Below are 13,601 nucleotides of genomic sequence, written 5' to 3' on the forward strand. Positions count from 1 at the left end.
GTTTGATGAGTTCAAGTGGCTTGAGTATAGTGTGCATCGAGATGCCGCATATTGTTTTTTTTGCTATTTGTTCAAAGAAAGCATTCATGGTGGAGATGCTTTTGTCAATGGAGGGTTTAGAAGTTGGAATATGAAAGGTAGATTCCATAAGCATTGTGGTGCTGTTAATAGTGCTCATTGTGAAGCTGAAGAGAAATACAATTTGTTCATGAAACCTAAATCATCAATTCATGAGTCCTTTGCATCAAATAGTGCACAAGTTAAGGCCGACTATGAAGCTCGCTTGTTATGGTCGCTTAAGTGCATAAGATATTTATTGAGGCAGGGGTTGGCTTTTCGTGGTCACGATGAGTCAAGGAATTCAGAGAATAAAGGGAATTTCAGGGAACTTTTGCAATGGCTGGCAGGGAACTTTGAAGAGGTTAATAAGGTGGTTCTAGAAAATGCTCCTAGCAAATGTCAGATGATAGACCACAAGATTCAGAAACAACTCATTGGCTCATGTGCTCATGAAACAACTAAATTTATCATAGAGGAACTTGGTGATGAGTGTTTTGCAATCCTTGCTGATGAATCTAGTGATGCCTACCAACAAGAGCAATTGGCTCTTTGCTTGCGGTTTGTTAATAAAGCAGGACAACCGGTTGAGCGGTTTCTTGGCCTTGTCCATGTTGAAGATACCACATCCTTGACTCTTAAAGAAGCAATCAAGTCCTTGCTTATGGACTATCAGTTGCCATTGTCCAAGATACGTGGACAAGGATATGATGGTGCTAGTAACATGAAGGGTCATGTTAATGGGTTGAAGAAACTAATTATGGATGATTCTCCTTCTGCTTATTACGTTCACTGTTTTGCCCATCAGCTTCAACTAACCCTTGTAGCGGTTGCTAAGGAGAACACTGATTGTGCATGGTTTTTTGCGCAACTTGCATACTTGTTGAATGTCCTCGGGATGTCATGTAAAAAGATTTGCATGCTTCGCGTAGCTCAAGCTGAGTATACGATTGAGGCATTGAAATTGGGTGAAATTGAAACTGGCCAGGGTTTGAATCAAGAGATGGGCTTAGCAAGGCCAGGTGAGAATCATGTTTCATTTAACATGTTATATTAGGTACTCAATAATGTTATATTTTGTACTTACTACTTCTACTTGAACATATGGTGGCAGGTGATACACGATGGGGGTCTCACTACAGAACTGTAATGCATGTTATGTCTCTATATCCATCAATCAAGAAAGTTCTCTTCAGGATTGGCAAAGAGTGTACAGGGGCTGAGGCTATAGGAGCTCAAACTATGCTAGAAGTATTTCAATCTTTTGAGTTTGTTTTCTTGCTCCACTTGATGAATGATATGTTTGGATACACCACTGACTTTTGCCAAGCTTTGCAAAAGAGGGAGCAAGATGTCGTGAATGCGATGGATCTTCTTGCCTTTACAAAGGTAGAACTTGATGTTTTGAGAGAAGATGATGGATGGCGGGAATTCCTTGGGAAGGTTACTTCTTTTTGTGTGAAGCACAAAGTTAAAGTTGTTGACATGGATGGGAAGTATAAGCCTATACAAAGATCAAGGAAGTTTTATAAAGATGCCATTAATTACCATCGGTTTCATGCTGATATGTTTTTGGGTGTCATTGATAGGCAACTTCAAGAGCTGAATAACAGGTTTGATGAGGTAAACACAGAACTCCTTAGATGTATGGCATCATTCAATCCATCAAAAGAATTTTCAGCTTTTAATGTTGAGAGCTTAGTTAAGCTTGCTGGGTTTTATCCTCATGATTTTGATTTCGAAGAAATGAACCAGCTTCCTTTTCAACTCAACCGCTATATTAGTGATGTGACCAAAGATGAGAAATTCACTAATTTGAAAGGTCTAGCAGAACTATCTATGATGCTTGTCAAAACAGAGAGGGTTTGTCGGTATGAACTTGTTTATAGACTTCTCAAATTGGTTCTAGTTCTCCCTGTTGCAACTGCTGGTGTTGAGAGGGTCTTTTCTTCAATGAACTACATCAAAAACAAGTTGAGAAACAAGATGGGGCAAAAATATTTGAATGATTGTTTGGTTACATTCATTGAAAGAGAATTCTTTTTGCAAGCTAAGGACAAGGACATCATCGATTATTTCCAAAATATCAAGCGTCGAAAAGTTAATATCTAAATTGTAAGTTTTCTTCCTAACTTATTATTTTCTATCATTTTTGTATTCCATATTTTGACACTTTGATATGTTTGGTATTAGTATTTCTATAAGTTAAACAATTTCTAGTGATGATCAATTCTATCACTGTGTGAACTAATGATCAATTTTATGTTCTATACGCTCTAAATTATAATTATTAGTGTATCATAATATACAAGCCCATTTTTTGGCTTTTTGGTGTATGAACATTTTTTTACCCCTTCCCATTTCGAATACCCAAGTTTAAAAAGCTGGGACCGCCACTGTACTACTATATGGTTACATGCCCTCATTAGCAGCTTCCACGAAGTGGTAACAGGCAACAGTAAAGATGCAGTTTTGGTTCTGCTTCTACCAACGCGGCGACTCAACACGCACACAGCTGTAGGTTCATCTCTGGAAACGCCCTCCTGTATCGGCTGCCGCAACGACGACGACGACCAGAAGCCGCGGCGAAACAGTGAGCCGGCCGGCACATTTACGTGCAGCTCGCGCTGCATGCAGACTGCAGGTTATGCAGGCTACAGTACATCAGTACCGCAGAAAAAAGAAAAAAAAACCCAATTTTTCATCGTATCCTACTGCTGCGGGTTGAGCACATGAGGCAACTCTGGTTACAGCTGTTTGCTGCTGCTGTTGCAACTCGACCGAGTTTACTAATGCAAATTGAGCAGCCTAAACTCAAATTCGTCGAGACCTGCGCTTCGTACGGATGGTTATATCAAGTTTAGCCTGCCCAAACGAGGCTGCAATCGCGAGACCGGTGTCCTGAGCCGTCTCCCATCTGCCAATGGAGGAGGAGGCAGCAGCTAGTGGCGACCAGACCATCAAAGCGTCCGTCGTGCTTCTGTTCCGTCGGCAGTTGCTCGCCCAGGCTACATTGATTCGATGCATTTGCTTGGTGCCGCCAATTTGGTTCGAGTTCGAGACCTCTGCATTCATGTTCGATTACCTTCGAAAAAAATTGAAGCCTCTGACGACTCTCCTGAAGATTGATTGACCTCGTTGAACAGAGTGAATTAAAATTGTGCACACGGTTAATTTCCATTACTGGGTGGAATAATCAGGCAGGGGACAAGGAGAACAGGCAAGGAGAATCAAAAGGCACAGCTGGACTGGACTGGAGCTCGGCTGCTCGAGCCTCGTTTTGGAAGTAAAAGAACGGAGGCAGGCAGACAGTATCTATTCCCCTCCAACTCTCCACGTGTAGCAGTCAACTGTACTTGACTCGTGCAGAAGGCTACACGAGCGAAATCTGCAGGCCAGATGCAGAATCGAATCGCATCGCGTCGAATCGTCGCCACGGCGGCCGCGGAAGCCGCGCCGAAAGCTCGTCGGAGCAGTAGTTTAATCGTCTGGAAACACGAACAACAAATCACATTAGTGAAGGTTATTGTAAAAAAGTTGTGTGGTTCAGTTCGAAGCTGAAGCAAAGCGTGTAAAAATTTGCCCGCTTCGATTTTGCAGATCCGATACACGGTAAAACGTACAGAAGGATTTAACGAAACCGTACGGTTACCACGTGGTTATCACAGTTACCATACACGGTAATCTTTTCAGTTTTTTAACCACGATATGTCTCACGGTTACCACGTAGTTTATCGCGGAGATTTTGTGACCGTGCCAAAAACGGTAAGGGAACCTGATGTGTCAAATTCCATATGAGATTGGTCTATTTTGGAACGTGGCGTTGAGATTGGCGTTCGATCTGCGCGTAGGTAGAGAAGAATAGAACCTAGTTTTGCCGGCAGGCGCGGCCGCGTTTCACGCGATGGGACGCGCGCCACGTCGCCGGCGTAATGGCGCCGCGGACGCTGGCTGTACGCGCCCCTACTGGCCCCTGCTCCGAGGCTCGCCTCGCCGCGAATCCGGTACTGCGTGGTACGAGTCGGGACCGGGTCACCGGTCCAAGGCCCCCAAACAAATTCACCGATCCGATCCGTCGTCGTTTCTGCCGAGTTTTACCGCCGCCGCTGCTGCTGTAATTTGGCGAAGGCCACACGAGTTCACGCCGCGATCACCCAGACACGGGACACCACCCTGGTTGCGACAGAAACAGGGGAGCCTTTCACATCTTACGTGGTCAGTCCTAGAGAAACAGAGTAGCGTACAGTACAACCACTGCATTGTACCGACTACTTCTTTTATACTGTATCCGCCCTCTAGAGATTTTTATATTTTGTTGTACTGTTGGACTATTCGTTTTATTTTAAAAAAATAAAATTATTATCTATTTTATTTGTAACTTACTTTATTATTCAAAGTACTTTATACATAACTTTTCGTTTTTTATATTTATATAATTTTTTTTAATAAGATGAGTGGTCAAACAGTGCAAGTAAAATGTCAAAAATCCCTTATATTAAGAGATAGAGGGAGTATTCTTTTGACTGAGAAATTGTACGGATCGAGTATTTACGTTAGTACTACTACTAGTAGTACGCATCACCAAGTGATCGCTTTCGATCTCTTTGTTTTTCTTACGGAATTCAACCTTGTTCGGTCGTCGGATCGATCTTATTAACTTCTTACCAGCATGTGTTCGTGCACATCAGTTTTCACCCAGCAAACACTCGTGTACGAGTAGAGACACGGAACGGTCCTTATTATTACACGCATTGACCGCCTATCCAGTTCCCTCGAGTACTACTACTACAGGCAGTGCCAACCTACTCTATTGGATTAGTAATTCCAAGCTACTGCCCCTGTCATTTCGTATTACAAGTTGTTTTATTTTTTAAAAAAAATATTTTTTATGTTTAACTAAATTTATAAAAAAAATTAGCAGCATATATAATATTGAATTAGTTAATATATCACTAAGTATATTTTGATAATATATTTATTTTGTGTAAAAATGTTATTATATATTTCAATAAACTTGATCAAACCAAAAAAGTTTAACAAAAAATCAAAACAATTTAGGAACCTTTGATTCATATAATTGGCAAAGGATTTTTATAGGATTTAAATTCCTATAGATTTGTTTCCTACATGTTGCTTTGATTCATAGAAAAGAAACAAAAGTTCTATAGGATTGTATTCATATGGTTCACATTTCATAGAAAAAATAGCGTGAACTTTCCTTTGTTTTTCTCATAGCACGATCAAATAACTCCTATTATCTTTCCTGTTAATTCATGTAGGATTTGAGAAACATACTACTTCACGTCCTGTATTTTTCCTATCCTCGAATCAAAGGGGCTCTTATTATAATATGAAACGGAGGGATTACTGCTTTAATTTGGTCACAAAGCTCACTCCGGTTTCGTCATTCCAAGCTACTCCTACTCCCGTTTGGTCACAAAGCTAGGCAGCGACCAAACCATAAAAACTCCTATAGCTCGTACTCCTACATCGTAGCCACCCCGCCTCCCATGGAGTGAGTACTAGTAGCAGGTAGCAACGCCACGGTAACCTCGGCCTCGGGGCAAACCAAATCCGCCGCGCTGAGCCGAGCGTGTATTTAGCAGGCGATCTCTCTCCTCCTCCTTCTCCCACTCTCCCCAGCTCAGCCGCTCCGCCCACCGCCACCACCGTCGCTGCCCGCTGCTCGCTGCATCTCCCAACCGACAACCCGCAGCTCACCTGTACGTGCTCTCGCGTCGATCCAAACAAGCTCCAAAAACATCAAAAACCCCACGCACATTTCTTTACTCGCCCGGAGAAGCTACCGCGCGCTTGCTACCTCTCGCGTCTCCGTCTCTGCGTTGCATTGCATTGCATTGCTCGTTCTGTCATCGGATCCGAGTCTGGGATGGCGGCAATGGCGGGAGGGAGTAAGCCGCTGAGGCTCAAGGACCTCCTGGAGCTGGACTGCGAGTCCTGCAGCGCCGCTGGCTTCCGCTGCTACCCTCGCCGCCTCTGCGTCGCCGGCGGCGCGGCTGAGGCGGCGGCGCCGCCAATGCGGCACCGCCTCGTCGCCGACCGGTCGTCGTCCGCAATGCGGCGGCCCAAGCTGTCCAGCCTCTCGAAGAGCCTGTCCCGGCGGCTCAGGGGAGGCTTCTGGAGGCGGCGCGAGGAAGAAGACGAGGAAGCCGCCGCCGCCGCCGCGGCGCCGCCGGCGACGGCGAGCTCAACCGCCCCCGCCGTGGCCAGCTGCTGCAGCTCCAGCTCCGACTCCGAGACGTCCGAGTCCAGCAATTCCACCGGCGGGAGGAAGTCGCGCTCCCACTCCGACTACTCAGAAATCTCGTCAGCCAGCTCCGACGACAGCCTCCACGCCGCCGGCGAGCCCTCCACCACCGGAGCCGACCACGAGGTAATCAACCATTCCATCAACCTCACTTCTCTCCTACTCAATCACTCACTCACTCACTCACTAACCTTGATGAGGAATCAATAATTGGGCGTTAATTCAGCTGCTGGTAGCTTGGGTTTAGTTGCATTAGTGCCCCAAAATTTGCGTAAACTCCAGGGCGAAGTGGGATTAGCCACCAATTAACGATCGAAGCGGAGACCCCACCCACGGCGATTAAATGCCACAACCGAAGCACATTCATTCGGTAGCAGCGATCCATTATTCACCAACACATGGATTGCTCGATTGTTCGGATAATCTCCTGACTTGTTCATGTTACGAGTATCCAAAGGGGAGCCCTAGCTACTGACTCCTGCATTGATGAGCGTATACAGCCAAACATGGACCTATGTACACAGGGTGTAGAGTAGTACAGTAGTAATTCGTGTACCATGTGCGATAATACGTAGTACTACTACTGCCCTGTGCTAGCTGCTGCTCCAATTGTGGTGATTGATCGATCGAGATCGGTCGAAATGACCTGTCCATCCATGCATTGATCGATCAATCAGTAGGGTTGTACCTGGCTACTGATTTTACGGCCATTGATCAGCAAGGATAGAAGTAGCATTGCAGATGATACCACTAATTAATTATTCGTAGAGATTAGAGGCCTCTGTGGTGTGGTTGGCTCGCTGGTGCTGTGCATGCATGAGCAGTAGCTCTGTGGCTCAGTGGACCAGAAGGGGCAGTGGTTGCAAAGCGTAAATGCAAAGCGGGCCGTTGCACAGTTAGTGCGGCTTGTCCGGAAGCATGATGCAGCGGGGCCAGTGTCCTGTGCATGGCACGCTCTACCCTCACCTCGCGTAGCTTCCGCTCTCTGCATGTGCACACGACGGCCACATGGTTTAATGCCCCCAACTAAAATTAAACCAACTCGTCGTTTCAGCATAGTAGCATCGTTATCGCTGAAACGACGAGTTAGCTTAGCACTATAGCCGACGTCCGGGAAAGCCGGACGATGTGTCGTGCCGTACGCCGATACAGACGCGTCGCTTGGACTGACGCTGCCGTGGCGAAAGGTCGTGGATTAGAAATGGACGAGATGACAAAATGGGGTTGTGTGGTTGAGACAAAATTGGTGGATGATTGCTGGTGTACGGTGTGATGCAGGTGATGAAGAGGGGATCCAAGGAGGAGGATGAGGAGGAGGAGGCTGACGACAAGGAGCAGCTCAGTCCGGTGGGCGTGATGGACTTCCCCTTCGACGAAGACGACGACGCCGCCGCCGCCGTCGACGAGGACGAGAGGGTCGCCGCCGGCGCGTGCTCGTTCTCTTTCAGCGACAGCCTCTCCCAGCTCCAGAGTAAGCAAACTGATTGAACTGAACACGTACACTCATCCTTTTTCTGAAGAATCTGTCACAAACCAAAGTTTATCCTAAAACCAAAGGACAATTACGTACTATAAAATGCATCACGTGTCGAGTTAACTGTGTGATAGTAGTGTTGTGTAGTCTACACAATGGTGTCAAATCTTCAGATGAGATGGGTCGGGACGGGTCCGAGGTGTTCGTCGCCTAGTGCTAGTGCCGAACCGGAATCTGCTCTGTTTCTGTCTCTTGCTCGGACACGAAACGGGGCATGGACAAAAGAAGATGTTCCGATTTTTGTACTGTTCATACGGGCCCCCGGGAAAGGCGGAAATCCCGGATCGTGTAAAGATCCTACTGGGCCCACCCGACCAGTGACTGTCGGAGATGGCCACAAAAGGCACATACTAGGCCAGTGGTTTTCTCAGCTTTTTTTTTTATCTTGGTTGATTGAGCATATTTGACTCTCGAAATTTACTGGATTTGGGATTGGTTAATTAAGGGCTTGTTAGGATTATAGGGTTTCCACATTATTTTTGGGAAATACTGTTCACTAAGGGCTCATTCGATTTAGAGGTTTTTCATAAGATGATTGTAGGAATTAAATTCCTTGGATTTTTTTTCTATATGCATCATTCATTTCATAAGAACGGATCCCACAAAATTCCTAAGGATTGTAATCTTACAAGCTAATTTCATAAGATTCTTAGTATGAGGTGAGGTGAGATTTCTTGAAAAAATTCCTAATAAATAGAGTGCATGTCACATCATAATCTTTTACTCCGAACGATTCTATCTCCTGTATTTCTATGTTTTCGATCATCTATTTTCCATGTGAGCTGAATTCCTATCCTACGATCCGAACAAGCCCTAAATGTTTTAAACACTTTCTTTCTTTTTGAAATGAGGTTTTAAATACTTTCTAATAGTTCTCAAAATAAATAATTTCTGCTACTAAACTCTATCCCTAAGCCATGTAAAAGAACTCTATGCTTAAGTAAAGTTACTAGCTACTAGTAACTCTATCCCTTTTACCTTTTTATATTTGTATATACAAACTCTATATTAAAAATTGTATGGGGTCAACAAGTACTTGCTGCTTCTAGCCTCCTACGACTTACTTGAAGTATAACTCATTAGTATATTTTTTACCGTTTACCGTGAATCAGGGAGAAAGATGCAACTGCAGCCCAAGATCCGACGGCTCGGGAGCATGGCGGAGCTCAGCGGCGTGGATCTCGAGGCACGCTTCGCCGCCTCGGAGTCCGACCGCCTTGCCGGCGTCGTCCCAGTACAGCACCAGTGCATTACCGACGACGTAGCGGCGGCGCCGCCACGACACGACGATCATCGGAACGACGGCGTCTCCCAAAAAGATCCCGACGACGACGAGGACAGCCTCCTAGACCTACTGGCGGACACCGTGTCGGTCGGCGTGGTGGATGACGTCACCGAGAGGCTCCTCCTCGACTTCTTCGTCGAGGCGAAGTGCAGCTCCAGAAATATTGAGTTGCATGCACCGACCAGTCTGTTACGAGAGAGGAGACGGCGAGAGAACGGCGAAACGATGAGACTTGCCAAGGCCTGGCTTGAGGACACGGGAACACCGTGGACGTTGAACGACGTGCTGTACCACGGCGAGGATGTCATGGCGGAGATGGAGCGGAGCCGGCGGTGGATGCACGCCGGCGAGGAGGAGCGCGAGGCCGGCGTGGTGGTGGCGGCCATGGCGATGGACGAGCTGTTGCACGAGCTGGTGAGTGACCTGATTGCGTTGCCGAAGTAGTTCTTTGTTTGGATGTCAAAGTTGTCAAATCGAGTGTAATGTAAACGTGAGATAGAACAGATTCAGTGAAGGTTGATATAGGGGGGTAGTGAGTTAGGGGCAGTGGAATAAAGCAGATGCATCTGTATATAGTTTTGTCAGAGTGGCAATGGAAACAAGAAGATTACTGTTCTGTTTGGATGTAAATGTACACTCTACAGGTCATCAACCTAAGGCCAATTAGACTGCACTTAACCCGGGTAACGAAATTCTCTTTTCAGCAGTCTTCATCGTGTCGGGTGTAAAGGGGAAAAGGCATTCATGAAATGTTCTCTTGGGTGACAGAGATATGAACAACATCCCCAAGGAAAAGGAGAAAAAAGCAAAGTAGGGACCAACAAAGCACAAGCATCACATGCTTTCATGAACCAGAATTATTATTATGCCACAGATCACAATGATACATTCAGAAAGCTTCGAATCTACGTTCCTCTGTTACATTACCACAGCTACAAGCATACCGTGTTACACTGTCGGGATTACAAGAAAATGAATATAAAGTGACTAGTCACACCCTAAGCATTAACCCTAAACCTCTGAGCTGAGTCAAAAAGGGATGGAAAAAAACATAATTCACAAGCTGCCTAGAAAGAACATGAACGATCGAATTTTTACAAGGTAAGACTGAATCTCGAGCATAAGATTTCACATAGGCTCAAATCCTTGTGCTATTCACTTGTGCTGAACACTACCTTGTTTTCTTGATGATTGCTGAAGTGCGCATCTCAGCGTCTTCCTTGGCAAATTTCCACCAGAGATATGTGAGGGGAATAGAAATAGCAACACAGAATACACGGCCATCAACATATCCCCAACGTGGTGGTATGTCATAGGTTTCCAAGACTATTGAGAATACGTTTCCAATAATGACAAACAAGATCTTAAAACATGAAGGATGTTTTGTCATGACAGCCCATACTGCCCATAGGAGGAACTGAGCAAGGCTAGCAGCAGTGCAAACCTTTGTGTTTAGGCCTGCAAAAGAAAAGAAAAAAAAAGGAACCATCAGCATACATAGATGTAAACTTTCTAAAAGGTTACGCAATATCATTTTAACACATACCTACTGAAATATTGACACACAAATATTTTCTAACAGTTAGGTAGATCCTCAATAGTTTATTACATAATCTGAGTGTAGAAATGTAGAGTGCAGGTTCGACATTAGTACAGTAACAGGTTTAAATACAGCAACATGATACCTACTCAGAACTTCACTACTGCTTAAGTTTTACAAGCAATACTAGTCACTACTACAAAATATACAGATCGATTGGCAAGACAGTATTTCAATTATCTGCAGGAAGTCATGACTCAGGAATGATGCATTCATCATGAAAAACCTATAATAAGTAAAATGGTTTCAAAAGTTCAATATCATGTCCAGCTAAAATTTACCTTTATCAAGTTCATAGAAATTGAGATACAAAATATGAGTTGTTGTGAATGCCAGAATTGGAGCTGCCACCATCACTCTGGAAGCTTCATCCTTCAGATTTAGAGTTCGCAATATTGCCAAGATAAGGGAGTACCCAATAAAAGCAGCAAATGATGAATAATACAACTTTTCTGTCCAAACTGTATCACTGCAAGCAATGGAAGAATCAAGTTCAACTAATTATGATCAAACACATATACTGGAATCATACTTTTCATCAATGTATTGGGCTTACCAGCTGTGATAGATGGCACGCCAAAACCATGCATTCATGGCCAGAAGACCATAAATGTGCCATAGGCCAGTGTATTCATAGTATGTCATTTGAGTTTCAGGCCTAAGAGGCAGCTTGTAAGAAAGCAGGAGGAAAAAAGATAGCCACCCATTAAATTGTACAAGGAGAGAGAGCGCGGAAAGAGCAGCAGAAATAGGCTCCTGCAAGAAGGGAAAAAAAATAGCAATTAGTAATAGGTGAAGGACACAAGGTAGAACTGAAAAAGGAATGCCTAGACAGATCAAGTTTATAAAAAAGCTAAGCAATTAATTAGTACATGATTGATTGATTACCTGAAACACAGATGCACGCTTCATAGGCCATTTGCCATGATACTTAACTGACCCTAATCCAAGTTGCTCCCTTTCACTTTCCCTCTCCATCATACAGCGGTATCTGCATTCACTCTTGCAGTTCCATTCTTTCCACTGCAAGTACAATGGTTCATGTGCGTACCATGATTTATCAGCAGGATGGTCATCAGTTGGAACCTGGCAGTGCCTCACGGAGGTCTCTCGGAGGGAACCCGTCTTTTCGCATTCGTCAACACAGGCTCTGTACAAGTTGGGGACAAATCAGGCAGTTAGCTTGTCATTGCTCATCAGTTCAACCTTCAACATCCCAACATGTTTATAGAACAGAGAACTAAACAGTTTTTTTATGTACGGATTCAAATACTAAGGTAGTATGTATAAATCACAGGACTTCATCAGGAGGTCACATCTCCCAGCTTTGGTCATGAAATACCCTACAAAGCCTTGTTTCTCACGCATGATCATGGATATAGGTTAGATAATCAAAAGAAGAGCACACACACATTGGGAGTTACTTCTAAAAAGTTTAGCTTCCTTGGTGCAATCTCTTCATAAGAAATCAATGACCAAAATACCAATATTCAGGGGGGCGAATCATGCTTTGAGGCCAAACCAAATCTTGCGCTCTACAGCCAACGAGCACCAGGTGTTCGAGCAAATGCCTAAGAACGACTACCGCCACACACCCTCGCTGATTCCATTGCACACGCAATCAGCTCCTCGAACCAAACGTAAAACACACACACACCCCCACAAGCCTCGCCAAATCACCAAATCTTTGAAGAGATGTCGCAACACTGGACAAAGAATCCACGGAGTCACGAGCCCTACATACCTGTAGAGCGGATCGGCGTCGCCCTCGGACGCGCCCACCGTCGCCACCACGGCCGCTGCCGCGAGGCCGACAAGCAGCGCCACCCAGCGCGCCCGGCCAATCCCCATCACCTCCCCCTCCCCTCCCTCCCTCCGCCCCCCAAACTCAGGTAGACCTACACGGGCAGTGGCGGGAGGAGCTCGACGAGGAGGAGGAGATCCGAGTCCGGGAGCAGAATCCGGAAGGAGCGATCGAATCGCGCGCGGCGCGGGGGTTCGTCGTGGGCGGCCACCACCGGGGAGCAAATCGACAGGGGAGGGGGGAGGAGGGGATCGCGAGCCTACGCGGCGTGGGATTTTTTTTTTTTTCTCTTCTTCTCTTCTTTTTTTGCTCCTCTTTTTTTTGGTTTTTGGGGGCTATGGGGATGTGTGCGCCTGTTTGTGTGTCTGGGTTTGTTTTTGTGCGCCGCGAGGAGGCTCGTGGGAGGTGAGGAGGCTGAGCTGCTAAAAGGCCTAAAGATAAACAAAACGATCAGGGGCATTATTTTGTGTGGAGACTGGAGAGTTGGGGGGAAACAAGCAGAAAAGCACCCCAAATTTGCTTGATTTGGATCATTCGCTTGTACGGTTGTAGTACTACACTTAATTTTTTGTTTTGGGTAAATTATGTAAAAGTACATGTATTTTAGCCAAACTATTGCGACAGGCAAAACTACATCTTAAGACCCTGTTTAGATGGTACTAAAACTTTTAAGTACCTATCACATCGGATGTTTGGACACTAATTATAAATATTAAACATAGACTATTAATAAAACCCATCCATAATCTTAGACTAATTTGCGAGACGAATCTATTGAGCCTAATTAATCCATAATTAGCCTATGTGATGCTACAGTAAACATTCTCTAATTATGGATTAATTAGGCTTAAAAAATTTGTCTCGCGAATTAGCTTTCATTTATGTAATTAGTTTTGTAAGTAGTCTATATTTAATACTCTAAATTAGTGTCTAAATACAGGGACTAAAGTTAAGTCCCTGGATCCAAACACCACCTAAGTGGTGTATCACATAACTATATGTTTAGTTTTCAACTTTTTTTTATAGAACTACATAGTACTGTAAAACTACATA

General features: G+C 44.8%; 2 protein-coding genes across 2 annotated transcripts; one reads left to right on the forward strand and one right to left on the reverse strand.

Moving 5' to 3' along the window:
* Positions 1-5,550: 5,550 nt before the first annotated feature.
* On the forward strand, positions 5,551-9,854 carry LOC127752595 (uncharacterized). Its single transcript, XM_052278006.1, has 3 exons — positions 5,551-6,451; positions 7,604-7,796; positions 8,972-9,854. Exons 1-3 carry the CDS (start codon positions 5,948-5,950, stop codon positions 9,586-9,588), a joined length of 1,314 nt encoding a protein of 437 aa, XP_052133966.1. The 5' UTR covers positions 5,551-5,947; the 3' UTR covers positions 9,589-9,854.
* Positions 9,855-9,984: 130 nt separating this feature from the next.
* On the reverse strand, positions 9,985-12,956 carry LOC127752596 (uncharacterized). The gene is made up of 5 exons (XM_052278007.1): positions 12,489-12,956; positions 11,633-11,894; positions 11,301-11,500; positions 11,026-11,213; positions 9,985-10,602 (listed from the first exon to the last, which is right to left on the reverse strand). The coding sequence occupies exons 1-5, from the start codon at positions 12,593-12,595 to the stop codon at positions 10,316-10,318; spliced, it is 1,044 nt and encodes a 347-aa protein (XP_052133967.1). The 5' UTR covers positions 12,596-12,956; the 3' UTR covers positions 9,985-10,315.
* Positions 12,957-13,601: the final 645 nt, after the last annotated feature.

The sequence above is a fragment of the Oryza glaberrima genome, chromosome 10 (assembly GCF_000147395.1).
Source record: "Oryza glaberrima chromosome 10, OglaRS2, whole genome shotgun sequence".
Classification (NCBI taxonomy): Eukaryota; Viridiplantae; Streptophyta; class Magnoliopsida; order Poales; family Poaceae; genus Oryza; species Oryza glaberrima.